General features: G+C 38.1%; 1 protein-coding gene across 2 annotated transcripts in view; it reads left to right on the top strand.

Moving 5' to 3' along the window:
* LOC148941570 (uncharacterized) overlaps positions 1–15,910 on the top strand; it is a 95,331-nt gene extending 79,421 nt beyond the window's left edge. For both annotated transcript variants that reach the window (XM_089104322.1, XM_089104321.1), the window contains exon 3: positions 15,236–15,910. In XM_089104322.1, coding sequence (XP_088960448.1) covers positions 15,236–15,380 — 145 coding nt within the window. In that variant the 3' untranslated portion in view covers positions 15,381–15,910. The remainder of the gene's footprint in view (positions 1–15,235) is intronic.
* The last annotated feature ends 356 nt before the right edge of the window (positions 15,911–16,266 follow it).

The raw sequence follows: 16,266 nt of genomic DNA, 5'->3' as shown, positions 1-16,266 counted from the left end.
TCTGGAAATCAAGTACGCTGAACAAAATGGTTATCTCAAATTTTTGATTGGATGATTTTGGGGGAATGATGGGCGTGGGAGGGGGGGCTAGTTGCCCTCCAATCACTTTGGACCATTAAAAAGGGTACTGGCCCTTTGAATTTCCAATCGAATGAGCCTGTTTCGAAGTTTCCACGACAACACCTTCTATAAAAACCTTATATGCCCCCAGGGCATAACTTAAAACCCTTGCCCCGTGGGTTTTGGGGGATTGTCCTCTTCAAAAACAAATTTTCTATCAGGAAATCAACTACGCTGAACAAAATGGCTATCTCAAAATTTTGATTGGATGTATGTGGGGGAATGATGGTTGTGGGGGGGGGGGGGCTAGTTGCCCTCCAATCACTTTCGACTATTAAAAAGGGCAATAGCCACTCCAATTTCCAATTGAATGAGCCCTTTTCGAAGTTTCTGCGACGACTCTTTCGATACAAAGTCCCCGGGTATGGAGAAAAAACAAAAAAAACAACACATTGTGCCCACATCGTTCTTTACTTAGGCAGCGCTACCGCGTTGCCTATGATAGCTCTGCTCGATAGATCTGCGCCCCTCAATTCTAAAATCTAATCGTCTTTTATTTAATTTTATATTTTCTTTAATGCTTTTTTTTTATCTTTCTTTCAAGTCTAATTTTATTCAAATAATAATGAAAGTGAATCGCAGCAACAAGGGTATTAAGTTTGCGCACACGTCTGTTGCAGTATATGTGGCTCTTATTTATTTTAAATAAGAGTTACATTTTATTGCATGTAACTACCGATGCATGCAATTAATCTCTGCACACCTCTACTACAATCTTATCAGGCCTAGTTTTTTTCCAATCCTGTTTTGTCTTTCTCTCGAGTCCAAGTTTATTTAGATAGCAATGAAAAGTAATCCAACCAATAAACAGAGATCGATGCACACACTAAAACAGTATAATTGGTGCTTGTTAATTTTATATTGTTTTTAACAATTACCTTATCTTTATTGGGTCTGATTTATTTAGATAGTAATTTAAGCTAATCTACCCAACAGACCAGATGGATCTAATAGATCTGAACTACACCCACCTCTGCTACAATCTAAGATGTTATTATCACTTTCATATTTTCTTTAGCGCCTATTTCTATCTTTTTTACGAGTATGATTTTATTAAAATAGTAATGTAAGTTAAAAATAGACACAAACGCAAAAGATCGCGCCCTGTTACAATCTAATCAGCTCTTAACTTTATATTATGTTTTTTTTTCAATCTTGCTTTTATTTTTCTTTTGAATTAAATTTTATTTAAATAGAAATGGAAATTAAAACTTACAAAAAACGCAAAATATCTACAATCACTTGTGCTCCAACCGAATCACATCTTGTTTTTTTTTTTTCGAGTCTTCATCGGTACTGTTCCATCTGTCCCGAGTTGTCCCATTTAATCAAACTATCCCCAGCACCACACGTAGAATTTCTGAAAATTGCGAAATATTTGGATTTTGCCTCTGCACCCTCCTCTCTCTTCTTCTTTTTATTCAAATAATATAAATCCTTTTTTCCTTTGACACTATTTTTATTATTATTATGCATATCCCCAATATGCTTGTCAAACCGACTTAAACCTTAAATAGATCATTTACAATCAAATTTCACTTCCAAGGAGTCCTAACACATGCACGACTACCATTCCTTGACTTCTATCAGCTTAAGATACCTCAAAATAACAAAATTCACCAGCGCACTGAGCCCATTTTAACAAAAACTCCAAGGAGACTAAGACTTAAACGTCCGAGGAGACTTTCAGGAGACTCAGTTTTAGATTTATCTGTGGATAGTCAAATTGCATACTTTTATAAACTGATAAACTCTCTGAATAGTGAACAAAAGTACAAACAGGGTGAATGAAGACCCTTCTGTTAGTGAATTTCAAAAGGTGTTGGATAACAAAATTTTTCATCAAGTAGATCTAGAAGAAATCCATGCTAGTCCTCTTGGTGTATTAGGAAGAACTAAGACTGATTAAGCTGGATCTAAACCGTACAAATAAAAAAAAATTGCAAAGCGAGATATGAGGCAACATGATAACAATTGAGGCTATATGTGGCTATAAATTTAAGCTGTGGAGTATACACCTGCCTTATTGTTGCTAGTTTTAGCTTTTATTATTATTTAAATAATATGAGACTAGAAAGAAAGATAAAACTAGACTAGAAAAAAAAATAACAGATGATTGTATTGCAGTAAGGGTGTGTGCAGGACTTTCAGGTTTGTGGGTTGGATTAGCTTCCAGTGCTAATTCAATGATATCACACTCGAAAGAGAGATACAATTAAGCTATATGGAGATAAAAGGAGGGCAAACAGCCTTCTTGCCCTTTATAGATGCCCCTTTCCTTAATATTCATCCAAATACTGAAAAAAAAAATTTGAATATGGTCAAATAGTCTAATAACTATTCCTGAGGGTATATTATACCCCCAACAGTCCCGGGGCCAGGATTGTAAAGTACCCAATTTACCCATTGTTTATATGCAAGATTTATAGGGGACTTGCGCCCTTTTTTGTTTTGACAGGTTATAAATAAATTGAATTGAATTAGGGAAGAGGGGAATGTTTGATTCTGTGTCCAAAAATGCTAAGGGTATTAAAGTCAAATTTTAGGGAATTTTGTGTATGTTAAACTAAATCAAAGGACACTACGTGCATCCAGTTAATCAAGAAAGCGTATTTGCAATATATTAAGAATGGCTGGATGTATTAAGTTGAAACTTTCAGAGCATGTTTACAGGGATTTTTTAAATGAGCAGAGCCCCCTTTTCATGCCCTATTTATCTGTTTTCATCCTAAAGACATCCAATTAAAACTTTGAAATAGGAATCTTGTTGAAAATAGTCTGAAGGTCAAATAACTATTACTGTGGGATGACATAAACCCCCAAAGTCCTTGGAGCAAGGGTTGTAAATTACGCAAGTTGCCGATTACCTGTGCATAATGTTGGTTATTTAGAAAAGTTGGCATGTTTGATGCTGAGTCTCCAAAAAGGATAAGGATACTAAGGTAAAACTTTCAGAAAATTTTAAAGAGGATATTGAACAAAACCAAAACACACTTTATGCAGGATGATTGTCAAAAGGGCACAACAGCAATATTTATGGAACGGCTAAGGGTATTAAGTTAAAACTTTCAACACATTTTGAGGGGGATGTTGTAGAGTGATCGAATGGCAACCCAACCCCTTACCCTTTTAGATTTTCTTTTTAACAATGATAGACATTATGAACAGGCATTTTATCAAACAGTTGGTGGTAACGAACTGTAAGTAAGGAGCGACCCGGCTCAATGGTAACCGAAACTCTAGAAAACGGGTTTTTGATACAAATAGATATATCAAAAGAATCAGATTTCAATGCTGATTTCAAATATATAACTTTCATTAAGTTTACACGCCTGAGAAAATTTGGCTGATTTTCAAAAAAAGGGGGAAAGACCCCCTAAAAGTTATAGAACCTTAATGAAAATCACACCATCATATTCATCGTATCAGAGAACCCTACTGTAGAAGTTTCAAGCTCCTATCTACAAAAATGTGGAATTTTCCATTTTTTGCCAGAAGAAAGATCACGGATGCGTGTTTATTTGTTTGTTTGTTTGTTTGTTTTTTTTTTCCCAGGGGTGATCGTATCGACCCAGTGGTCCTAGAATATCGTGGGAGGGCTCATTGGAACGGAAATTAAAAGTTCTATTGCCCTTTTTAAGTGACCAAAAAAAAATGGAGGGCAACTAGGCCCCCTCCCACGCTCAATTTTTTCCCAAAGTCACCCGATTAAAATTTTGAGATAGCCATTTTGTTCAGCATGGTCGAAAGTATAATAAATATGTCTTTTAGGATGACTTAATCCCCCGAAGTTCCCAGAGGAAGGGCTAAAAGTTATGAACTTTACCCAATGTTAACATATAGTATTGGTTATTGGGAAGTATACAGAAGTTTTCAGGAGGTTTTTTTTCTGGTAGTGGGAGGGAAGGGTGGGTCGGTGGTTATTGTGGAGGATCTGTTCATGAAGGAAGTTTTCTTGGGGGAAGGGAAATTTCCATGAAGCGGGCGCCGGACTTGCCAGCATTATTTATTGTTTATTGTGAAGTATAAAACCATTTTAAGGAAGGATTTTTTCTGGAGGGGGGGGCTAGACGAGGGGGTTAATCTGGAGAATATTTCCGTGGAGGATGTTTCTTTGGGGTAAGGGAAATTTCTATGAAGGGGGCGCCGGATTTCCAAGCATTATTTAAAAAACGATCAGAAATTAAATAAAAAAAAAAACAATTTTTTTAAACTGAAATGTAAGAAGGAATATTAGAACTTAAAACGAACAGAAATTATAACGTATCTGAGGGGGTTCTCCCCCAAGTCAATACCTCACTCTTTACGCTACAGTTTTTTTTAGTGCTTTCAAAAGAGCTATCTATTCTAATTAAAAGGCCTTTGTTATTCTGGGGTTTGTGAATAAAAATTTGTTTTTACTTTTAACGTAAAGAGCGTTGTCTTGACTAAGGGGAGAACCCCCTCATATACGTAATAACATATACGTAATAAAAAAAAACAATAGAAAAACAAGCGATACGGCTCAATAGTAATCGAAACTTTTAAAAACGGAATTTTGATGTCAATAAATGTATCAAAAGAATGTGTTTATAATGCTGATTCTAAATATATAAATTTTATTAAGTTTAGTATTACTCATCAAAGGCTACAAGTCTGAGAAAATTTACTCGATTTTTTAAAGAGGGGGGAAACATCCCCTGCATTAACTAAAAAACGATCAGAAATTAAATAAAAAAACAAGTTTTTTAAACTGAAAGTAAGGAGCGACATTAAAACTTAAACGAACAGAAATTATTCCGTATATGAAAGGGGCTGTCCCCTCCTCAACGCCTCGCTCTTTACGCTAAAGATTTTTATTGTTTAAAAAAATAAAGTTGTGAGAAAGAGTCAAACTTTAGCGTAAAGAGCGAGGCGTTAAGGAGGGGACAGCTCCTTTCATATATGAAATAATTTCTGTTCGTTTTACGTTTTAATGTCACTCTTTACCTTCAGTTAAAAAAACTTGTTTTTTTTTATTTAATTTTCAAATAGACACAAGGTGTAACACTTATGCATTGGCCCTACAGACCATGAGGAATGGAACTTAAATTATGCAATTTGTCAGTTTTTTACATGTAGGATTTGTGTTGAAAAAGTGTGTTCAAAAACACTAAGGGTAAAACGAAAAAATAGTTTACTAAGGGTATTGTTGTGAAATTTTTGAGAATGTTAAGAGGTATGTTGAGATAAGTCAAAAGACACTAGGGAAGCCAAGTTACCAAAAAGGCGTGTCTGCAATATCTTAGGAACGGATAAGGGTGTTAACTTGAAACTTTAAGGGCATTACTACTACAACTGTTCTTGTGACTGCAATATGATTTGCCACTACTGGTGACTGTGACTGCAACTGCTTGTAACTGCAAATACCTTTACTTATAATTACTTTGAGAGACTTTTAAGGGGGATATTGATCAAAATCATAACGTACTATTGCTAAAATCAAAATGAAAAATTTCTGACTACTCTTCTAAATTTTAAGGGTGATATTGAACTAAATCAAAACATAGTATTTGCAAAATGGTTTCGAAAAAGGCGTTTGAGCAATTTCTTAGGGGCGGCTTAGGCTCTTCAGTTGAAACTTTCTGAGCATGTTAGAGGGATGCTAGAAAGTGACCAGAAGGGAAGCAAATCCCATCCCCAAAAACTAATTAGATACCCTTCCAATATTGATCAGAATTCCAAAAAGAAGCTTTTTGTTCAAAATAGCCTAGATGTCTAATGAATATACCTCCAGGGATACCAAGCTCCCGCAGCTCCCAAAGAAAGGGTTGTAGATTATTAGATTTACCGATTGCTTGTATACAGGATTTATGATGTTGAAAAGGGAATGTTTAATGTTAAAAAGAGAGTGAAGCACCCAGAGCTTCCAAAGAAAGGGTTGTAGATTATTAGATTAACCCAGTGCTTGCATACAGGGTTTATGATGTTAAAAAGGGAATGTTTAATCATGAGTGTGTCTGAAAAAGTTAAGGCTGTTAAGGTGAAACTTTAGGAAATTTTGAGTCGGACAAAAAACCCTGTTTGCACAAAGGGTAGTGACTGGAGGGATTTGCATTATCTTAGAAACGGCTAAGGGTAATAAATGGACACTTTCAGTGTCGCTACTAATACCACTACTAATACTATTACTACTACTACTACTGTGGCTTCAAATGTGACTAGTTCTAATTGAGACTGTGACTACTTTTGACCTCGTCCACTTGCATATGTGACTACATCGCTTTATGACCATTTCCAGGAAATCGATGAGGCGGATGGAGTTCGTCCGGAATGAGGCAGACTATGTCTGCTGACCACGTGCCTCTGGATAACCTCTAGGATAACCTCAATCCGTGCCTCTGCCTCTGGATGAATGTTTAATCATGAGTGTGTCTGAAAAAGTTAAGGCTGTTAAGGTGAAACTTTAGGAAATTTTGAGTCGGACAAAAAACCCTGTTTGCACAAAGGGTAGTGACTGGAGGGATTTGCATTATCTTAGAAACGGCTAAGGGTAATAAATGGACACTTTCAGTGTCGCTACTAATACCACTACTAATACTATTACTACTACTACTACTGTGGCTTCAAATGTGACTAGTTCTAATTGAGACTGTGACTACTTTTAACCTCGTCCACTTGCATATGTGACTACATCACCTTATGACCATTTCCAGGAAATCGATGAGGCGGATGGAGTTCGTCCGGAATGAGGCAGACTATGTCTGCTGACCACGTGCCTCTGGATATGGGGTTTTCCCTAACTAAACGCTCCATGTTAATGGGCAGCCTCAACCTTATGAGGTGGGTGGAGCCCACCCCAGGGACTTTCAGTATCTAGGCAAGTCCTATCTCTAATTAGATCCCAGGCCTAGGGTCGGTTGGGCCTGCAACCCTCCACCCGAAAATTTTACCGCAACGAAAAACCATGATACTGCCTCGGATGACCTACCCCCCCCCCCCCACTTTACCTTCCACGACCCCAGCATGTCCCTGGAACGATTTCAGACCATCGAATGAACCTTATTGACGAGGGTGGAATACGAATCGCCACCTGGGACGTACTCACACTCAACTTTCCTGGAGCTAAATCAGTGCTTGCCTATGAGCTAAAACGCTTCAATATAGCTGTGGCTGGCCTAACGGAAACCTGCCTTGTCGGAAGAGAGTCCGAGGACATTGGTGAAGGATATCACCTGATCTGGTCTGGTGACCCAAAAAGCAAGACAAATGGTGTAGGTCTCGCGCTGAACGCTAGAGCCAAGAGATGCCTTCTCTCCTGTAAACAAATTTCAGATAGAATAAGTGGCTTGATAGAATACTGATGGCTCAGCTCCAGCACAAGCATGGAAAGTGGACAATTATTGCTATGCTATGCTCCCACCAATCCTAGTCCTGCGGAAGTGAAGGATCAGTTCTATGCGGAGCTCTCAGCGACCCTGTCTAGAGTCCCACCCCACGACATCGTCACTTCTCTGGGAGACCTTAACTCGACGGTAAATGACAGGGAGGGCGTGTGGAGAAGTGTTCTCGGCCCTGTGACTTCAGATTCACTGAGTGACAACGGAAAAAGGCTCCTCCAGCTGAGAACAAGGTATATTCTCGTCATATCAAACACGTTCTTTCAGAGACGAGATATACACAAATATACTTTGTATAGTAACAAGGGCCAGACGAAGAAGATGATCGATTATGTTATGATCTCGCGTCATTGGCGCTAGTCGATAATAAATTGCTGGACTTATAGGTCGGCCGAGCTTGGAACCACTGACCATAGGATGGTAGTCGCCACACTCAGGCTACGCCTGAGAGCACAAGGACAAGAAAGACGGCCTCCCAAGCTCGATTTGAGTAGTCTGGCTACATCTCAATGCAACAGAAGTATGCTCTCGATATCTCTAACCGGTTTAGCTGCCTCCAAGTTCTGAACGACCCTGAAGTAGCATGGAAGTCTTTCAAAGATAATATACTCGATTCTGCTGGCAGTACCATTGGCCGTAGCAGACACAAGAATAAACCCTGGATATCCCAGGAGAATCTGTCTGTGATCGAGCTGTGCCGGAAGGCCCGCTTAGCAAAGAATATGCCAGAGTGCAGACGACTCAATGGCCTGCGCAATAGCCTACTGCACAGTGATAGGAAGACCTTTGTCGACAAGAAAGCCAGTGATCTTGAAGATGCCTCGAGAAAAGGAGACACCTGCTCCCTCTACAAACACATCCGCGAGCTGACGGAAGGGAACCACCGTGAGCCGTGTTTTTTCTGCTGACGGAAGCATACCGGATGACGATGCAGGCCAACTCTCTGCCTGGAGCAGTCACTTTTCAACGCTTCTGAATGCCGAGGCAGTTGCTCATCCCGACCCTGATCTGATTCAAGCAGCAATGACCACACCCGAGGCTACTTCCTACCTCGTATCGCAACCGTTTACCACCTTTGAGATCCAAAATGCTGTAAAACGGTTAAATAATAATCGAGCCCCCGGCGTCTGTGGTATTTCTGCAGAACTCCTCAAGTACGGGGGTGCAACGATGATTCTGTGGCTCCAGATAATCTTCTCAGCTGAATGGACGACGGAAAGCATACCGAATGACTGGCGTGCTGGCATCATATTGCCGCTCTGGAAATGTAAGGGCAGCCGTCAAATCTGCTCCAACTATCGTGGGATCACGCTTCTCTCCATTCCTGGTAAAATCTTTGCCATGTCACTCCTGAACAGGTGTTCCACCTTTTTGCGTAGAAAGAGAAGAGTCCAGCAAGCCGGATTGATGCCCGGCAGGTCGACGACGGAGCAAATGTTTACTATGCGCCAGTTGATCGAGAAGACGCGGGAGTTCCACCAAAAAGCGTACATCGCATTCGTAGACTTTAAGACTGCCTTCGATTCTGTTGATTGCCGTTCACTTTGGCTGATACTACGGGTCTACCCAAGAAATATTGCTCACTCTTTGAAAAGCTGCATGAGGATACGGAAAGCTGCGTGCAAGTCAATGGAAGACGCAGTCCCACATTCCCGGTGAAGACTGGCGTCCGGCAAGGTTGCGCCGCCGCTCCCGAAGCTTTTCAACTGCGTCATAGATCATGTTATGGCCAGCACGATGAATCGCCTTCAATTCGGTCTTCAGTTCGGAGACCGGGTACTCTCTGATGCTGACTTCACCGACGACATAGCGCTAGTTGCGAGCACCGTCGATAAGATGACCAAAGCTCTCCAGGTGCTCTCAGAGGAACCCTAGAAAGTTGGACCAAAGATTAACAGGCAGAAAACCAAAGTTATTCTCCTTGAGCCCCCCACATCCCATTTTACCAAAAAGGAAGTCAACATCGGAAGCAACCAAGTAGATGTGGTTGAAGACTTCACTTACCTGGGATCTATTTTGTCGAATGATTACTTGATCACAAAAGAGCTTACATCTCGAATAGCCAAACCTTCAGCACTTGTTGGGAGGCTTAGCAGCACCTGGCGAAAGCCAAACATAAGGCGCTTTTCCAAAATGCGCATCTAAAATGAGTCAGTCAGTGCTGTCGTACTGTATGGAGGGGAGACGTGGCCAGCTTCCAAATCTATCTTCAGCGCTGTCAATATGCCTTAGATGAAAAACCTCTAAAGAATTGAAAAACGTAACTGTACTGACTTCGTTAGCAACCAGACTCTCCTATCACGTACGGCTCAAACTCCTTTCTCGACGCAGCTCGCCCAGCATACTGTTCGGTGGTACGGCCACCTCCATCGCATGTCACGCGACGCCCGAGCACGGGTCGCATTCGACTTTGATTTTGACCCTACACGGATGGAAACGACCCAGAAGACGCCCACCCACTAGGTGGGAAGACAAAGCCGATGAATTCCTCACCCAAGCCCACATCCCGGTGGAAGAAGCTGCGATGCTGGCAAGCGATAGGTCAACCTGGAGGCGCCTAGTCTCATCGTTCTCAACGCCGAACCCTCGGCAGGAGCCTTAATTCAAGTTAATTCAAGTCAGGAAATGTTGAGGGGGTGCTGAACAAAATACAAAAACAAACTATGTGCATGCATATTGTCAAAAAGACGTATCAGCAATATCTCAGGAACGGTTGAGGCTATTAAGCTAAAACTCCCAGGGTTACTACTACTACTACTATCACTATTAACAAAATAAATCAAGAGGGCCTAAGTGCTTCCAGGTTGTCAGAATGGTATAGATACTTTCAGGATTATTATGTCTATCACGATTGAAAGTATTAGTAGAAGCTGTAATAGTAAAAGAATCAGTGGTAGTAGCAATAGCAGTAGTAGTATTAATATTAGTCAACTTTTTCATCAGATCACTTTTAGTAATTTTAGTTATTATGGTGTTATTTCTTATATTGTGAGAAATAAAAACACAGCTCGAGATAAATATTGTTTCCGGTAAAGGGCAAATTATGTTCTTGTCTTTAGAAGGCAAAGGAATGTTGGCCCTAGTCCCTTTTGTGGTATTTTTGGCTTGTTATTAGTTTGAATTGGTTATTTATTGTAATTTATGCTCATTTGGGCTTCATTTATTTATTGATAGTGCTTATTGTAACTTCACGCTTCAAATATAATTTGACTTTAGTTCCACTCATCTTTGGTTTAATTAAATAAAAAACAAGGTTTTTCAACTGAAAGTAAGGAGCAACATTAAAACCTAAATCGAACAGAAATTTTTACGTGTATGAGGGGGTTTACCCCCTACTCAATACCTCGCTGTGTGCGCGAAAGTTCAAATTTTGTTCCAATTCTTTAAGAATGACCCGCTGAATCACAAAGACCGTTTTATTAGAATAGATAGCTCTTTTGTAAGTACTAAAAAAAACTTAGCGTAAAGAGCGAGGCATTGACTAGGGGGCGAACCCCCTAATATGGGTAATAATTTCTATTCGTTTTAAGTTTTAATGTTTTTCCTTACTTTCTGTTGAAAAAAATTGTTTTTTATTAAATTAATTAAAAAGAACTTTTTCCACAAAATAAGTTTTTTAAAGAAAAGTAAAGAACCCCATTAAACCAAAAACGAGCAAAAATCAAATCAAATAATCTACCAAGCGTGAAACTACCACAAATCAGAATCGATAAATAAATGAAACCCAAAACGAACCGAAACTACAATAAATAACCGAGTCAAAATCAAAATGAACAGAAATTAACATGAGGGGGTTCAAAATCCCTATGCCTTCCCAAGGCCAGAACATAATTTGCACCATATGCAACCAGGGCATAGCTTACAACCCTTACCCTGAGGGCTATGGGGGGAGTGTCATCCTCTTACATATAGTTTCCAGAAATTTCAACCACTTTGAACAGAATTGCCATCTAAAAACTTTGATTGGGTGTATTTGGATAAATTGTAGGCGTGGACGGGGCGTTACCTTCCTTTCAATAACTTTTGACTATTAATACGTACACTAGCCATTTTAATCTCCAATCAAATGAGCCCTTTTTAAAGTTTCCACGACAACACTTTCTATATAAAACCTTATATGCCCAAAGGTCATAACTTACCACCCTTGCACTGAGGGCTTTGGGGGGGGGGGGTTGTCATTCTCAAAGACCTAATTTCCAGAGCTTTCAACTACGTTGAACAAAATGGCTATCTCAAAATTTTGATTGGATGTGTTTGGGGAAAAGATGGGGGCGAGAGGAGGTTTAGTCGCCCTCCAATCACTTTCGACTATCAAAAAGAGCACTAGCTCTTTGAATTTCCAATCGAACGGGCCTTTATTGAAGTTTCTAGGACACCGCTTTCTATAAAAAAAAAACCTTATATGCCCCCCGGGCATAACCTACACCCCTTGCCCTGAGGGCTGTTGGGGGAGTGTCCTCCTCAAAAACATATTTTTTATCTGGAAATCAACTACCCTGAACAAAATGGCTATCTCAAAATTTTGATTGGATGTGTATGGAGAAATGGTGGGCGTGGAAGAGGTGTTAGTTGCCTTCCAATCACTTTTGACTATTAAAAAGGGCAATAGCCATTCCATTTTGCAATCGAATGAGCCCTTTTCAAAGTTTCTACGACAGCTCCTTCGATGCAATGTGCCGTTGTTTAAAACCAAGAAACCAAAAAAAAAATAATACGTTATGCCAACATCGTTCTTTACTTAGGCATTGCTATTGCGCTGCCTATTATTTCTGATCCTTTTTGAATAATGCTGGGAAATCCGGCACCCCCTTCATAGGAATGTCCAAAATTCTGTCATTTCAAAATTCTATGTTGAAAGTTTTTTTTATCAATAATCGTATACGAAAATCAAACTAAACTATGTATATTGATAATTGCCAAACTATTATTTTTTTTATTTCGTAGTTAAGTTATATCTGCGATCTTCTCCAATAGTATTTCTTTTGATTTAATTGTCTTGAATTTTTGTATCTCTAATAGATTCTTTATTTATATTTGTATTCTCAAAACAAGAGAGTCTCACGAATCTCACCTTTTTCAATTAATATCGATTAATTTCAAAATTAAAAATTAAGACTAAACAGGCTAAAGGGTGAGTGTCATCGACAGATTTGTTTGAAGGAACTTCCTCATTTCCTTATCGTCATCTTTAGTTAGGAAATTTTTAATCAGTTTTGCACTTTACTGCACATAACAATAGTAAAAGTGTATTTTCTGTAAATGAAAGGTAACTTTTAGCAGAAATTACTTCTAATTATATTAATTTGTAACGAAAAGTATGCAATCAATTATAGTGTCAGGAAATAAAGAACGGATAAGAACTAATGAACTTGGTGATGCGAAGCTGAAATATATAAAATTGTCAGATTCAATTTTCTATCGGTTTGTGAAAAACAGGCTTGCTCCTGAAAATTATTAAATAAAAAAAAAAAAGTTTTTTTAACTGAAAGTAAGGAACGGCATTAAAACTTAAAACGAACAGAAATTATTCCGTATATGAAAGGGGCTGTCCCCTCCTCAACGCCTCGCTCTTTACGCTAAAGTTTTTTATTGTTTTAAAAAATAAATTTGTGATACAGAGTCAAACTTTAGCGTAAAGAGCGAGGTGTTTAGGAGTGGACAGCCCTTTCATGTACGGAATAATTTCGGCTTGTTTTCAGTTTTAATGTTGCTCCTTACTTTAAGTTAAAAAAACTTGTTTTTTTTTATTTAATTTCTGATCGTTTTTTAGTTAATGCTGCTTTTATATGCATAAAAATTTTACTTTTCTTTTGCTAAATGGATGTCTTTACAAATTAACTTACGTAACTAACTTCTATATTCGTATATTTTTCTTCTGGCAAAAAATACAAAGTTGCAGATTTTTGCGGATATGAGCTTGAAACCTATAAAATAGGGTTTTCTGAGACGCTGAATCTGACGGTGTGATTTTCATTAAAATTCTTTCACTTGTAGGGAATGTTTCCCCCCTCTTTAAAAAATTGAGTAAATATTCTCAGGCTCGTAGCCTTGGATGAGTAATACTAAACTTAATAAAATTTATATATTTAGAATCAGCATTATAAACACATTCTTTTGATTTATTTATTGACATCAAAATTCCGTTTTTAAAAGTTTCGATTACTATTGAGCCGTATCGCTTGTTTTTTTTTTTTTTTATTACGTATATGTTATTGAGTATATTATGGGGTTGTCCCCTTAGTCAATAAGACGCTTTTTAAGTTAAAATTTAAAAAAATTTATTATTCACAAACCCCTGAATCACAAAGGCCGTTTAATTAGATTAGATAGCTCTTTTGAAAGCACTAAAAAACTGTAGCGTAAAGAGCGAGGTATTGACTTGGGGGAGAACCCCCTCACATACGTTATAATTTCTGTTCGTTTTAAGTTCTAATATTCCTTCTTACATTTCAGTTGAAAAAACTTTTTTTTTTATTTAATTTCTGCTCGTTTTTTAAATAATGCTTTGAAATCCAGCGCCCCCTTCATAGAACTGTCCCTTACCCCAACGAAACATCCTCTACGGACCTAGTCTTCAGAGTAACCCCCTCCTCTAGCCCCCCTCCAGAAAAAATCCTTCCTGAAAATGGGTGTATACTTCCCAATAACCAATAAATCATGCTGGCAAGTCCGGTGCCCCCTTCCTGTCAAAGTCTCCTCCCCCCTGAACACTTCATTCCTGAACAAAGCCTCCATCATCAGCCCTGCCCCCCCCTTCCCTCCCACAACCCTAAAAAAAGACTTCTGAAAACTTCTGTATACTTCCGAATAACCAATACTATATGTTAACATTGGGTAAAGTTCATAACTTTTAGCCCTCCCTCTGGGTACTTCGGGGAATCAAGTCATCCTAAAAGACATATTTATCATATTTTCGACCATGCTGAACAAAACGGCTATCTCAAAATGTTGATCGGGTGACTTTGGGAAAAAATAAGCTTGGGAGGGGGCCTAGTTACCCTCCATTTTTTTGGTCACTTAAAAAGGGCACTAAAACTTTTATTTTCCGTTCGAATGAGCCCTTTCCCGAAATTCTATGACCACTGGGTCGATACGATCACCCCTGGGGAAAAGAAAAAAAACAAAAAAGCACGCATCCGTGATCTTTCTTCTGGCAAAAAATGTAAAATTCCACATTTTTGTAGATAGGAGCTTGAAACCTCTAAATTAGGGTTCTCTGATACGCTGAATATGATGGTGTGATTTTCATTAAGGTTCTATAATTTTTAGAGGGTCTTTCCCCCTTTTTTTAAAAATCAGCCAAATTTTCTTATGTGCGTAACTTTTGATTGGTATCACTAAACTTGATGAAAGTTATATATTTGAAATCAGCATTGAAATCTGATTCTTTTGATATATCTATTGGTATCAAAAACCCGTTTTCGTGAGTTTCGGTTACCATTGTGCCGGGTCGCTCCTTACTTACAGTTCGTTACCACGAACTGTTTGATTCTCGATAATTTACAATTTAACCGGTAATATTCTTAGATGTTTCCTTTCCTATCTCAAGCATATATTTTACGAGTTTGTATTTACTATACAAGCATTGTTATAATTTATTATTTTATTTATTATTCATCTGTTTTTGTCACTGTAGTGAAGATCTTTTCTAAAGCTTTAGTTTCACTTTATCTTTGTTGTTATTGGTCACTTTTGTCTTTGGTTGTTTGGCCCACACTTTTTATTTTGTCGTTGTCACTTGTATTTTCTTCTTTCAGAACTGGTCGCTGTGGTAGGTTTGGTCGTAAAGGTGTCGCTATCAACCTAGTGACAAAAGCTGACATCCCTGTTCTCAAAGGTATTGAGAAATACTACAGTACTATAATTGAAGTTCTACCTGAGGACGTGGCAGCCTACATATAAATATAGAAATTTTTTCAGAAGTAGCCACTGTTGAGTTTTGTCTTAACCCAAAAAAAGCAATAGTATGGGTTAATTACAGTGTGACTTTATGTGTATCTTAAAGGGTGTGGCCTAATTGATTATAATTATACCAATATATATAAAATAGACATATAAACATATCAAGCTAACTTATTGGGTTTCATTCTCTCTACACTCCCCTAAAATACAAAGGAAAAATAAGCAGCCGTTGGCATTTTTGAGTTACACAAAAAAAATGTATTTGAAGTAGTAGTAATTTGTTAGGGCTTAATGATTTTGGTATTAATACACATAATTGTACATCAGCTTAGTAAAAGATGAATAATGTGCTCTTAATTAATGGCAAAAAGCAGCTAGGCTTAGGAATCATTCCTATCAATGTCTTAGGATCTCACTAACAACGAACCATGTTCTGATTGGTGGTTATTATGACACTTGGGATAAATAATAAATAATTTAAGGGCATAAGTTTTGTCTTATACTTTTTTGTTGCAAGGTATTGCATGGTTGTTCTAAATACAGAAGCGTTGGTAAATATGAGCTCAAAAGGTTGTAGCCAGTTTCCCTATCCCTGTTACATTTTACAATAAAGTTACTGTAGTTCTGGGTCATGAGGCGTGGACATGCAATATCCCCGTTTGTTTAATTTCAGAGACAAATATGCCGAAAGGTTAATCATTAATGCTAAGCTAAAGCCAATAAACCATTTTCACTATTGCAAAAGTTACATTCTTCTTGTTTTCTAAGTAATCCCTTTCGTTCTTCTATTTTCAATAGGACTTTTCAAATAGGTATTCTCCGTATATTCCGCTCTTAAAATACAAATTTATACTAAAAATTCATACTAAAAATATGCTAAAAATTC

This window comes from Artemia sp. Qi Xiang Cuo, chromosome 18 (genome assembly GCF_049724085.1).
Source record: "Artemia sp. Qi Xiang Cuo chromosome 18, ASM4972408v1, whole genome shotgun sequence".
In the NCBI taxonomy this organism is placed as follows: Eukaryota; Metazoa; Arthropoda; class Branchiopoda; order Anostraca; family Artemiidae; genus Artemia; species Artemia sp. Qi Xiang Cuo.
This window is presented reverse-complemented; position numbering and strand designations above follow the sequence as displayed.